At 30.2% G+C, this 12,785-nt stretch overlaps 1 protein-coding gene across 1 annotated transcript; it reads left to right on the top strand.

Annotated features, from left to right (window-relative positions):
- Positions 1-8,248: 8,248 nt before the first annotated feature.
- On the top strand, positions 8,249-12,042 carry LOC132716475 (multiple epidermal growth factor-like domains protein 10). The gene is made up of 4 exons (XM_060699761.1): positions 8,249-9,058; positions 9,741-9,903; positions 10,168-10,331; positions 10,608-12,042. Exons 1-4 carry the CDS (start codon positions 8,407-8,409, stop codon positions 10,628-10,630), a joined length of 1,002 nt encoding a protein of 333 aa, XP_060555744.1. The 5' UTR covers positions 8,249-8,406; the 3' UTR covers positions 10,631-12,042.
- The last annotated feature ends 743 nt before the right edge of the window (positions 12,043-12,785 follow it).

Here is a 12,785-nt window from a genome sequence, read left to right as displayed (position 1 = left end):
ATTACATGTATACATTTTACTGTACAATACGGGGATATATTTGGACGATTACACAGCTTGAAAGGTCATATCGGACGATCCAATATTCCGTATTGTACAGTAAAATGTAAATAACATTTTTATTATATATTTCGTTTAATTTGAAATATTATCATCATCATCATCATCATCATCATCACCCCCAACGAAACCACCACCAATATCATCATCCACACCACCACTATTATCAGCAACAAACCAACTACTATTATCATCAACACCATCAATTAAACCACCAAAACCACCACCACTACCACCATCATCAAATATAGCCCTGTGGCTCCTGTCAAAATATTTTAAAAGAAAAGGTAATAATTAGACGTTATTTATTCAAGAAAATGACAGTTAACATTGCCTAAACAAATCATACGTTGTAACAACTTACATTGATCATTAATGTCTGTTTAATAAACATCATAATTATGTAACAGTATATCCAAAAATATCACATTGACACTCTTTATCTTAATTATCCAACCCCAAAGTGCGGTAAACTTCACAGCGCACTTTTGGGTCAAACGCACTTTGGGGTCAAAATCCAGAAATGAACCCCAAAGTGCGTTGATATGCTACATATTAACGCACTTTGGGTTCCATCGTTCTAAAGGTGTTAACCGAGTTCTGCTTAAATACTGAGTACTGACTTATTTTCGATCTGCAATCTTAAAATATTTAAGGTGAAGTTCAAGTTGACCGTAAATACATCTATGTGCACTTAGTGCCATTTGAATTCTGATTTATCAGTAAAAATGTATTTGCTGCTTATTAAATGTAAGTGATAAATGTTTTATGAATTTTACCACTTTAAATATCGCAAAATTTTTTACTATAAAACAAACTAATTTAAATGTCTTCCTTAAAATAACATTCTGTTCTGTCAGCCATTTACGTGAAAAGGTTTGGTGTCATATTAAACTCCAAATTAATTTTGGTGGGGAAAACCGATAAATTTTAAATATAAATAGAATGTAGTAAATATCAATTAACTTTCAAATACACGTAAATCAAATTCTGTTTAAATGACTTATAACAAGTAAGTTGGAAGTAACATTCGGTATTGTACCGCGAGGGCTACAGCTGTAAATTAATTTCAAACCTATTTCACAATTTTCGAGTTTCCGAAATATTTGGACCAATAACCATTATCAGTCGATCAGTTATTATAATGTCTTTAAGTAAATGTATTGGTTGCCATCTTGTCATCTCGTAAGATTCCGCTTTGAAATCTAAATGATTTTTACGTTTGTCATGGTATCAGTCAGGTATCATGTAATTTTTTTAAAGTAACTGTTTCTATTAGAAAATGTGAAGTATTCATAGATATACATGTACTTTGATATGTACTTTGATATGTAAGGAATGACTTATTTTCAATTTCTGGTCATTTTGGACGCCATCTTGAGACTAAAAATAAAATGACACGAGTGAAATCAAATGCAAACGATTATTTACGCCAAGAGACATTTTATACCGTATTTTGATTCATTAATATCTTACAGAAATATTTAGGGATTATTGTAAGGTTTTACAAAATGTGTCTGTTTTTATATACGACCATAACCGCTGCATTTTTAAATGACCGCTGTATCAAAAAGAAAGGGGATAATTTCGTATTTTCAGAAAATTAATTTTTTGTACATGTTTGAAAATAATTTGTACCATAAATACACGTGAATAGCATGAAAATATGCACCGTTGCACCCTTTACATCTTATGACGTATATAGCTTACGCGTGACATTTATACGTTAGTTGAAAAGGTATATAGCTTACAAAGATCTATATTTTGTTCGTAAGTATAATCATATTTATTTAGCGCGATTGTGAAACAAGTTGTTGCAACTTATATTAATCACTTTCGAGTCCACTTCCTGGAACTAACAAGTACTAGTGTCATATGAGAAAAAAAAAAACATGATCGTGACTTGTGTAAGACTCGAAATGTGCGTCAAATTTCGAATATGTATTTTGGTCGTCGTCGTCGTTATCGTCGAACCTGTAGGTGTAGTCGTGGTTGTAGTAATAATCGTCAGTCAGTCAAAGTCGTCGTCGTCGTCGTCATCGTTGTAGTTGTTTGTAATTGTTTCCGTACTTGTTGCAGTTTAAGTTGAAGTCACCGTAGTCGAAGTGGACGTCGTCGAAGGTGTCGTCGTGAAAGCAATTATTGTAGTAATCTTGGTCGTAGATGATGTCGAATCAGTATTCCTAGAAGTGCTAGTCGTAGACTTTGTAACTTCAAAATTAGATACAAATATATAGCAGTTATATTCGATGTCGCTGAAGCAGTGATCGTACTCGCTGTCGTCGGTGCAGTCATGGTCGTATTCACGTATTTGTAATCGTAAATGTCGAAGTAAGTCTTGGCTGTAGCAATCGACAAGTCGTAGTATCGGACGTAGAACTCGGCAAAGTCTTTAAAGTCGTAATCGTAATAGTCGTAGTAGTCGTGGTCATGGTTGGTGTCGTGACTTAAGTTGCATACCTATCCTTTGAATTCCTGGTCGTTGCTGAAGTCGTATACATCAAAGTCGTTCCTTGGTTGAAGTCGTTATTATATTTGGGGTCGGAGTCGTACTTGTAGTAATATCATTCACAGTCGTAGCCATTGTCGCAGTTTGTGGCGAACTCGTAAAAGTCGTAGTCGTAGAAATTCTCGTAGTCGTATAAGTTGTAGTCCTCATAGTAGTCAGCTCGTAGTCATTAATGGTGTAGAAGACGTAGTCGTGGTCGTGATCGAAGTTGTAGTGATCGGAGCCGAAAGTCGCGAAATAATGTAGACGTGGTAATTGTCGTGGTCGTAGTCATTGGTGTAGACGTAATTGTTTGGACTAAAAAGTAAGGACGATCACGAGTTTAGTCATCTTACAAAATGAGCTATATACGGTGATATACAGCATCTTGACGTATAGAGCTTACGGTAAGCTTTATTTGGTGTAAGATGTATACAGCTGTAAATATCATCTAATGTATTCACACCAAGCATATTGATATATACATATACCTTACATGAAGGCCATCATTCTATAACACTTAATGGAATATAAAAATATAATTAATTTCAAATTGGAAATCAAATCAAAGCCATCATCTTCTTTAGTTATCCGACTAAATATATTTCGTTTAGTACTTCGTTCCTTATTTTAAGTTAATAATTGGCATTAACAACAACAAATTACTCCAAATATTACTTAAATTCATTTTTATTGGTTTGATTTTCATGACCTCAAAGTGCAATTGCTTGTCTGATGTTAAAAGATGCATATGTACCTGTGTAACGCACTTTGGGGTCACCATTTGAACCCAAAGTGCGTAACGCACTTAAGGTTTGGACCCCAAAGTACGTAACGCACTTTGGGGACGGACCCAAAAGTGTGTGTGACCCCAAAGTGCGGTGTTACAGTGCACATTTACCCAATCGTCAAATCTGAAAATAATATATTATTTGGATCCAATACGGGAATATATTGGACGGTCACCAGGTACAAATGCAGATTGTCGATTGGCTAGATTTATTAGATGTATAATCATGTAAGATTATAATGTGTATAACTATGGGATAGTAATGTTCTTAAAAACGGCATAGATTGTACTATAAAAAATAGCAGTATAATATATAATATTTGCTAGTAAGTACTTTAACGTAATAATTAATCATCAATATTAACAGTTTAAGTATAAAATTTCATAATAAAAGTTCAATTCATGATACATGCAATTAAAAGGGTAAGTTTGATACTTAAATACATTTTAACTTTTCCAAAAGTAAATTATTATTTACTTTCAAAGGCATGATATACGATTTGTTCCTCTAATTGCATAGGAGATAATAGAGTTTATGAATAAAAAGAATTAATGCGATTTTGTTCGTACAGTATCAATCTGAATATCTTTGAGTCTAAAAATAATCTATTAAGGGGAGTCACTGATGCATATCGTATGTAATTTAATCTAAAAATAATCTATTAAAGGGAGTCACTGATGCATACCATATGTTATTAAATTACAAAATAGAAAGAGGAAGCTTTAAACCGGTTTATCTGGTAGTGATTATCAGGTTTTATAAACTAAGGTATTTATATACGAGTATTATATATTTTGTTCGTTTCAGTGAATAATTTGTGATATTTCTTTATTTCAATAATAATAATAATAATAATAATAATAATAATAATAATAATAATAATAATAATAACAATAATGATAATAATAATAATAATAATAATAATATCTTTATTTAAAGAAGGTTACACATTAAGAACATACAATAACAATCATATATATCTTATTTCCAATGTGGCCGTCTGAAAGAGAAAACAGCAACAGCAACAGGACATGAATAGGTAGAAAAATGAATGTATAATATGTAATTTTTAGAATAATACAACTCATATACTTTCGACAGACACTCAACAATTTGTTTAAACATATACGTATATTGCATCATTCGTTCGTTCGTTCATTTGTTCGTTCATTTATTAATTCATTCATTCATTCACTCACTCATTCATTCATATGAATATCAAGATATGCTTTGTATTTTTGTTTAAAACATTTAAGGTTATTAACATTACGAATATTTAAAGGTATATTGTTCCAAATGTTCATGCCATAATAAGAAAATGTGTCTTTAATATAATTTGTTTTAGGTCTTGTCCATAATACAATATCTTTTCGTGACCTAGATCTTAAGTTATATATTTTGTTGTCGGATAAAGTCATCAGTTCTGTCATATAAGTCGGTGCCATGTTATTTAAAGTTTTAAAAACAAGCACCGCCGTGTGGTATTTACATCTGTCAAGGAACGGTAACCAGTTAAGAGTTTCGAATAGATTTATTGACGGAGATCTTTGTGGTTGCTGTAAAATGATTTTAGCAATTCGTTTTTGTAACTTACAAACATTATTTATGTAGATTGTGTTTCCTTTACCCCATATAATACAACAATATTCCATAATGGGCAATATATATGCATTGTAAAACAATAATTCCATATCAAAGTGCAAAAGATACGATATTTTTTTCAATAAAGCATTTTTTCCGTTAAGTTGTTTACAAACATTGTCAATTTGCAAGTGCCATTTTAAGTTGTTATCTATGCAAATACCCAAAACTTTTTGATCAGTTACGTTTTCGAGAGCTATTTCATTTATCTTAAGATACAGTTTTCTCATAATATTTACTTTTTGTCTTGTTCCTATTACCATACATTTTGATTTATCTGGATTTAAGGCCATATTATTTATTTTGCACCATTTGTCAATGTTATTTAAATGATCTTGAAGTTTTATTTCTACTTTTGATATATTTTCTCCGGACTCATAAAGAGTAGAATCGTCTGGGTATAAATCAATTTGTATATCATTACCAATAAAAGCTATGTCATTTATGTATATAAGAAATAATAAAGGTCCTAATATTGAGCCTTGTGGAACACCGGAAATTATTTTCATTGTCTGAGATTGAAGATTACCTATCTTAACCAGTTGTATTCTGTTAGAAAGATATGACTTAAAAAACTTAACGGCATTTTCAGAAAAATGACAAAGTTTAAGTTTATGCAAAAGTATTTCATGGTCAACCAAATCAAAGGCTTTCTTTAAGTCTAAGAATACAGTCCCGATTAATTTTCCAATGTAAACATCTTTTAACCAAGTATCTATTAAACTAATGAGTGCAGTATTACAATAATGATTTTTACGAAATCCTGATTGCTTATTATGAATTATGTTCGTTTTTTCAAAGAATGAGTGTATTTGTTTGGCAATATGGTGCTCAAATATTTTGGATATAGTTGACAAAATTGATATCGGTCGATAGTTATTTGCTTCATTCTTATCCCCCGATTAAAAAATATGTATAACTCGAGCTCTTTATAAATCATCTGGGAAAATATTAGATTTAATACTATTATTGATAATTGATGCAATTATTGGTGTAATATAATCTCCACAATATTTGATGATGTTTGGTCCAATTCCATCTAATCCTGTAGATTTTTTAATATTCAGTTTTTCAATAATAAGTTTTACTTCAAACGGTGTAATTAATTCAATATTAAATTCATGATATATTAGCTTTCTTTCAATTTTGAAAAAATTGCATTTGAAAACTTTGTTTTATGTATGACATTCGAGATATTGACAAAATACTTGTTTAATTCATTTATAATATTAACATTTCCGTAAATTTCTTTATTACCTGTCACTAGTCTCTCTGGCATTGCAATACAACCTTTTTTTATTTAGATTTGAAACGTCTTTAATTTTTTCCATAAAAATGCCGGGTCTTTGTTATTTTTAATAGCATTGTTAAAGAAATCTCTTTTACTTTTTTTAATCAATGATGATATTTTATTTCTGAGCAATTTGTATTGTTCATGTTTTCCTACTTTATGATAGTTATCGCGTTCATGTATAAGATATGTTATCTCATCAGTAAACCATTCCGGCCGGTGTTCACGTTTGATACGTTTTTCTTTTATTGATGCATGCTTTTTCAAGATAGTATCTAAAATGGAGTTAAATAAGCTAAGGGATTCATTCGGATTAATTATGTGCTCGACTAATTCAAGATCGGATAAAGCAAGGTCTACCTGAAAATCAATTTCATTGAAGTTTTTAAAACATCTATATTTAATCGAATTATGTTCATTAATCAATCGGGTACATGCTTTCGTTGATCTTGAAAAACCTATCGGATAATGATCACTTAATGAGGTATCAGAAACAAACGATTCAATAATATATCTGCTACTGTTTGTATAAACATGATCTATAATTTTTTGGGTACGTTTCGTTATCCTAGTAGGATCTGTGATAAGTTGTTTCAAACCATATTTCGTTATCAAATCACCCCATTTTGTATTGTCATATTTTGTCTTTTTATTCATTGGATAAAAGTTTATATTGACATCTCCTAGAATATGATTTTCTATATTTGATATATCTATTATACTTAGTTGATTTTCATAATCGTCAATCATAATCGTCAATCCAAGATTGGTGTATATTTGGTGGGCGATATATAAAATTTTAAAGAAAAGGTTTGCAATTTGGGTAAATAATTTCCAACCAAACAAATTCTAATTCGTCCGTTTCTATATCGTAACGGCGCCGATATGGCACCTTGTCAGCAATATATATTACAATTCCCCCGCCTTTGTGACAACTTTTATGGTCTTTTCTTTCGTGTGTGAAATTGTTGTTTATATTTAATTCATAGTTTGTTGTGTCATCACCAAGAAATGTCTCAGTAAAGCCGAACATATCTGGCGAATTTAATTTGTTTAATAGATGGTATTTTATTTCGTCTATTTTAGGCATTAAGTGATTAACGTTAAGGTGTGCAATATGTGTTTTATAACAAGAATTACGATAATTGTAGTAATTCTGTTCACACAATTATAGGTCTCGCTTTTTTGTTTTTGTACCATTTAAATTCTGCATGATACATTCGATATGTCTAACATATTTTATTGTAATAAATACAAATCACGAATACAAAATACGTACCTTTAATACTTTCTGCTTTTCAACAAAACAAAAAGAAGAATAATTGAATCAGCAATCTTTTAGTTATGCTAAAACATATGTATTCCCGTATTATTATTATTATTTTCTATATATAGAATTATGTCTTTTAGATTTGGATAAATTAATACAGAATAATGTTGCTTAAGAAAACGTCAGCACTTATACTAGTATTGATTGTGGATATGGTATTTACTGGTAAGTTATTTTACTTCATGATAATTTGTACTGTAAGAATACAAATGTGTGAATTTCTGTTGAAACATGTTCTTTTAATTTCCTAAATGCATCTTTATAATGTTGACTTTTTAAAGTTTTTTATTATTATTCCAAATTTGTGTGGTCAAGTTTAAAGTTATAAATTTTAATAAAAAAATCTGACTTAGCATAGTTGTGGTTCCTTACATTGTAAATGTGGAAAAATATATTACTAAAAATGTAATATGCAAATAACTATATATTTACAGAATGTTCTGTTGGCTGCAAATCATGTTCTGGTTCAACTTGCACAGGTTGTGAATCATCTTACTTTTTAACAAATGGCTTTTGTTCACCATGTCCCGAAAACTGTGAAAGCTGTAATAGCTTCGATGACTGTACTTCATGTAAGCCAAAGACACATGGTGTGTACGCAAGCTGTACTTTCAACTGTGTTGGTGATTGCTTTAACAGTGAATGTCAAGATGATACGGGGTATTGTATTCAATGTAAGGCTGGTTTCTATGGACTACAATGTCAACACAATTGTAGTTTATGTGAAAATGAACGTTGTGATTTACGTATCTGCTCTAGTGGTTGTAGAGATGGGTATTATAAGTATAAACGCGGTGTCGAAACAATGTGTCAAAATTGTCCGACAAATTGTAAACATTGTAAGGATGGTAATACATGTTATATTTGCAATGACGGTTTTCACCTCTATAAGTTTAATGACAACGTTCACTGTGTGCAATTTCCGGACTGTGTTATTCAAGGTTGTAACCAGTGTCAAATACACAATGGTTCGTTAGTCTGTGCTGATTGTCCAGAGGGACAGATATTCAATGGTGAGACATGCGGATCACACACATTATTGTGCTCAAAAGTATGTTCTACGAATTGTGATAGTACTGGAATATGTCAAGGAGAATGTAATGAGGGTTGGACTGGTGACAAATGTTCCAAACAATGTAACAGAAATTGTTTAAAGTGTTCAAAAGATGACGGAAGTAGTTGTCTACTGTGTAAAGGTAATTTCTACTCAACCAATTGCAGTTTAGGCTGCAACCAGGCATGCATAGTAACAAGTGGTAAACATACATGTGAACATGCAGACGGATATTGTTTAAACGGATGTAAACAAGCATTTTGGGGCAATACCTGTGATAAATCTTGTCCTAGTGGATGTAAAGATCTTAAATGTGATAGAAACAACGGTATATGTACAGATGGATGTAAGAATGGGCTTACCGGAGATAAATGTACTCAAGCTATTTCAATCGGCGAACAAGGTGCATATTATTACTGACATGAATTCATTTCAAAATAATTAATTTATGGATTCATATGGATTAAATTTAATTCACCATAACAATAAATGTTTGGTATTTATATTTATTCGCCCACATTTAATTGATTATTCGAAATACTTTATTTACTTTGTTTATACGTGTTAGTATGATATGACTTTAGACGTTGGTAATCATTTTATGCGCACGTAGTAGTTTATATGTTTGGACGTTTTTACTCGTTTAAAGTAACAATAAGATATAATGCGCACATCGTTCCAACTCATTAGCACTGAATAAAATCCATAGTTATCATGGATATGTAGACATTATTTTTCATAATTTCATCGTATTATGATGGCATGTAAGTGATATTGGAGATAATTTATTTGTCATGTTCGCACATAGTAATGTGATTGTACTAGAATATGATAAGAGGACTGTAATGATATCTGGACTGGTATTATATGTTCAATAAAATATTTAGTTTTAGAATTATTGCGAGATGTGCTCCAAAGGAAACGGTAATAATTGTAAATACGGCGACTTTTTCTCTTTCGATTTTAGTTTAGCAAAGGAATTATCTTAAACGACTGTTTGTGCAGATTTTGACGAACAATTGTTACAGTAATCATTAGAGCATAGTTAAGAACATGTTTATTTCACGTTAATGTTATATCTACAGAAACACCAGAAACAACAACAAAGTCAGCCGGAATTGTAACACAACAAACATTTGTGCGATGTGACGATAAAGCTAATGATTTTACCATCGGTTATTTCTCTGGATTCGGATCTTGTGCTGCCATAGTAGTATTTGCTCTATTGTTTTACCTTATAAGACGAAGGTGAATGTATTCACTAATTTAATACTATACAAGATGTGTACATGTGTTCGTAATGTAACATAAATTCTCTTTTCTGGTAAATTTTAATAATTATGATAATAGACATGATTTTATTGTCACTATTTAATTATGATCAAATTGTTATTTTGCACTATCAAGTTGAATATATCGGTTGTTACTTGTTTGCATTTTTAAGTATCACTTAAAATACACTTAATATGAAGTAATGTTTAATGATATTATCAATTCTATTATTCAATACAGGTATCTGGCAAGTAAAACGCCAAAAGATAACAGACGTAACGTTGAGATTCCAACATACTATAACACTAGAACTGATTTCGGCGCTGTAAATACTGAGTCAGCTGAAGTGACTAATAATTACGAGAGTTTGAGTAATAACAGGACCACGGATAATGTATACAATGGTAATTGCAATGTGTTTACTTGATTTACCTAGAATAATGATAATTTTAAGAATTTGATGTCATTATTGTTGTGCATATTATCATTTATTCATTATGATTGATTTGTTAATTAATTAGTTAATTAATTGATTAATTAATTAATGTTATATTACGTTTTGTACTTATTTATTTTTAGATATATTCATTCATTTATTTATTTATCTATTTATTTATTTTTTATGTATTTATTTATTTATTTACTTGTCTATTTATTTAGTAATACTTGTTTATTTTCAGATCTCGGAACAACATTGTCATAGATGTTAGAGAAATTTGAGAGTTGTAGTGGTTAACTAGTGAAAACAACATAATGAATTGTTACTGTATTTGTTGTTCTTGTGGTGATTGATGCATATTATTACTCTCCTTATAGAATGGTAGGGTGACAATCAAGCCATTCAGAAACTTGAACCCGGACCCATTTTTTAACAAGTGGTGTCATATACCAAAATGTTCCAATATATTCGTAGTTTCTAAACATGCCGGCATAATTTTGCATTAATGGTGGCGAACATAGAAATCCAAGATGGCGACCAAGATGTCCGCCAAAAATATTGAAATAACAACTTACCTACTTTTTTATTTTTATCAGTTAAACAGATGCATTTGTTCTTTTCATGCATTTTTGTATCAAATTCATGTCACATATAGAAATTTAGTATCTATTTTTAATGTAAAAATATCTTTTAACAGACACATGATGAAAATTGTGGCGAACAATAATGAAAAATTGCTAACATTTTTAGATGTCCGAACATTTTTCCATGTAATAATGCAATTTACAAATCAATTGATTTATTATGGTTTATATAACAAGAAAACATCCTCTGCATATGAAATGTGCAATTGATTTTTTTTTTATATAATTGTATTTTTGGAAAAAATGTGTATTTTTTAAGTGGGTGGGGTAAAATAATAATCTAATAAAAATCACAAATTTATCGTAAGTTACATTATTTTTATATATTTAAATTGTTATTATTTTAAATTAACTACTTGAAAGACTTTAATCTATAATTTATAACAAACTTCAGTAACTTTTGGATAGAGTATGCAAGATTGTTAATAGTTTTATAAGAAATTAAGCACTATAAGTTGAACACAGCGTTTCAATTCAACCTTATAAGTTTATGCTTAATAATTTACTTGCATTTTTCTTTCGTTTATCCAAGTTTAAACAATCATTTAATTCATTTCTTGTATGTTTCATATGTAAATATGAAAACTTATTCAAACATTTCTTTGGTGAGTTTCTACATACATTTCCCGACCTTTCATGTAACTGAGTGGGTGGGGTACATAACACAGTTTGATATTTCAGGTAAGAGTAAACAACCAAATAATAACTAATCACTTTTTCACAAAAGTTTTTGAATAAAGGCACATTTGATTATAGACAATTTCCTGAAATAGGTAAAAAGGAATGTAAATGTAGTAAAATGAACAAGAGGGTCATTGTAGACTTATTTTGCGCACCATATTGACAACTGTATATAACTTTTGGTGATTTCATTTTAAAAAAAGAAATAAAATGACAGGAAAAGGCGCAATCAAAATCTAAATTTGATAATGATCTAATTTTGCCAAATCGTTAACATCTAAGGTCTTAGTGATATATAGAATACATTGCTTTATTCAAAATTGGATTCACTTAAAGAAACACAAAAAAACACAACAAAAACACTAATTACTGTCGTCTTTAATGCCATCAAACCGTCTTGAAATCTACAATATTAATTAATGATTGTGTGTTTATAAATAAAATTTTACTTTTTAGTTTTAAGATGTTTTGCGTTACGTAATTCACTTCTAATACAGAAAAAACAACTTGCAATTCACATGCATGGATAGTAAAGTTTGACTGCAGAATATATAATTTGAGCAGTTGTGGTATTGGACTTAATATGATGTTTCAAAGAACTATTTTTTAATCATTTAATAAGCATTTAGAAATGAAAGACCCTACAATGTGATAAACTGAGAAAAAAAAACAATGTTGGAAGTGATAAACAAGGTGTTGTCACTAACTAAATCAGGTACAAAGGGTTTTATGCAAAAAATAACCCGTCAACATTAGCCAATTGGTTTCTAAGAAGATCCCGTTTGAAGAAAACGTAAACATATTGAATAATGATAAAAAAAGTTTAATAACCTAAATAAAGAAATAACTGAATTATGAAGGAAAAGGGACATTACACCAAAGCACAGTATACATATATTAAGAGAGAAGAGGGATTAAAAGAGAGTCAAACCTCCAGTTTTATGTCAACAGTCTAAAACCCTGTGACCAATGTATAGGTAGTAATCTGGAAATTGTTGTAATAAAAATGTACTTAGAAATTACATTTGCCATCTGGTTAACTGAATTCTTGGTTTGGACCCAATTGACATCTATGTGTCTAGAGACAGTTTAAT

The sequence above is a fragment of the Ruditapes philippinarum genome, unplaced genomic scaffold, assembly GCF_026571515.1.
Source record: "Ruditapes philippinarum isolate M1 unplaced genomic scaffold, ASM2657151v2 ctg1692_1_1_1_1, whole genome shotgun sequence".
Classification (NCBI taxonomy): Eukaryota; Metazoa; Mollusca; class Bivalvia; order Venerida; family Veneridae; genus Ruditapes; species Ruditapes philippinarum.
The sequence above is the reverse complement of the archived record's forward strand: the minus strand, read 5'-3'. Positions and strand labels throughout refer to the sequence as shown.

What these genes read in the sequence shown, in the direction of transcription:
- LOC132716475 (XM_060699761.1), top strand. Translation starts at nt 8,407, where the DNA reads ATGTGTCAAAATTGTCCGACAAATTGTAAACATTGTAAGGATGGTAAT. An exon ending in TTTTACCTTATAAGACGAAG is followed by an intron (nt 9,904 to 10,167) that starts GTGAATGTATTC and finishes TATTCAATACAG; the next exon opens with GTATCTGGCAAGTAAAACGC. An exon ending in CACGGATAATGTATACAATG is followed by an intron (nt 10,332 to 10,607) that starts GTAATTGCAATG and finishes GTTTATTTTCAG; the next exon opens with ATCTCGGAACAACATTGTCA.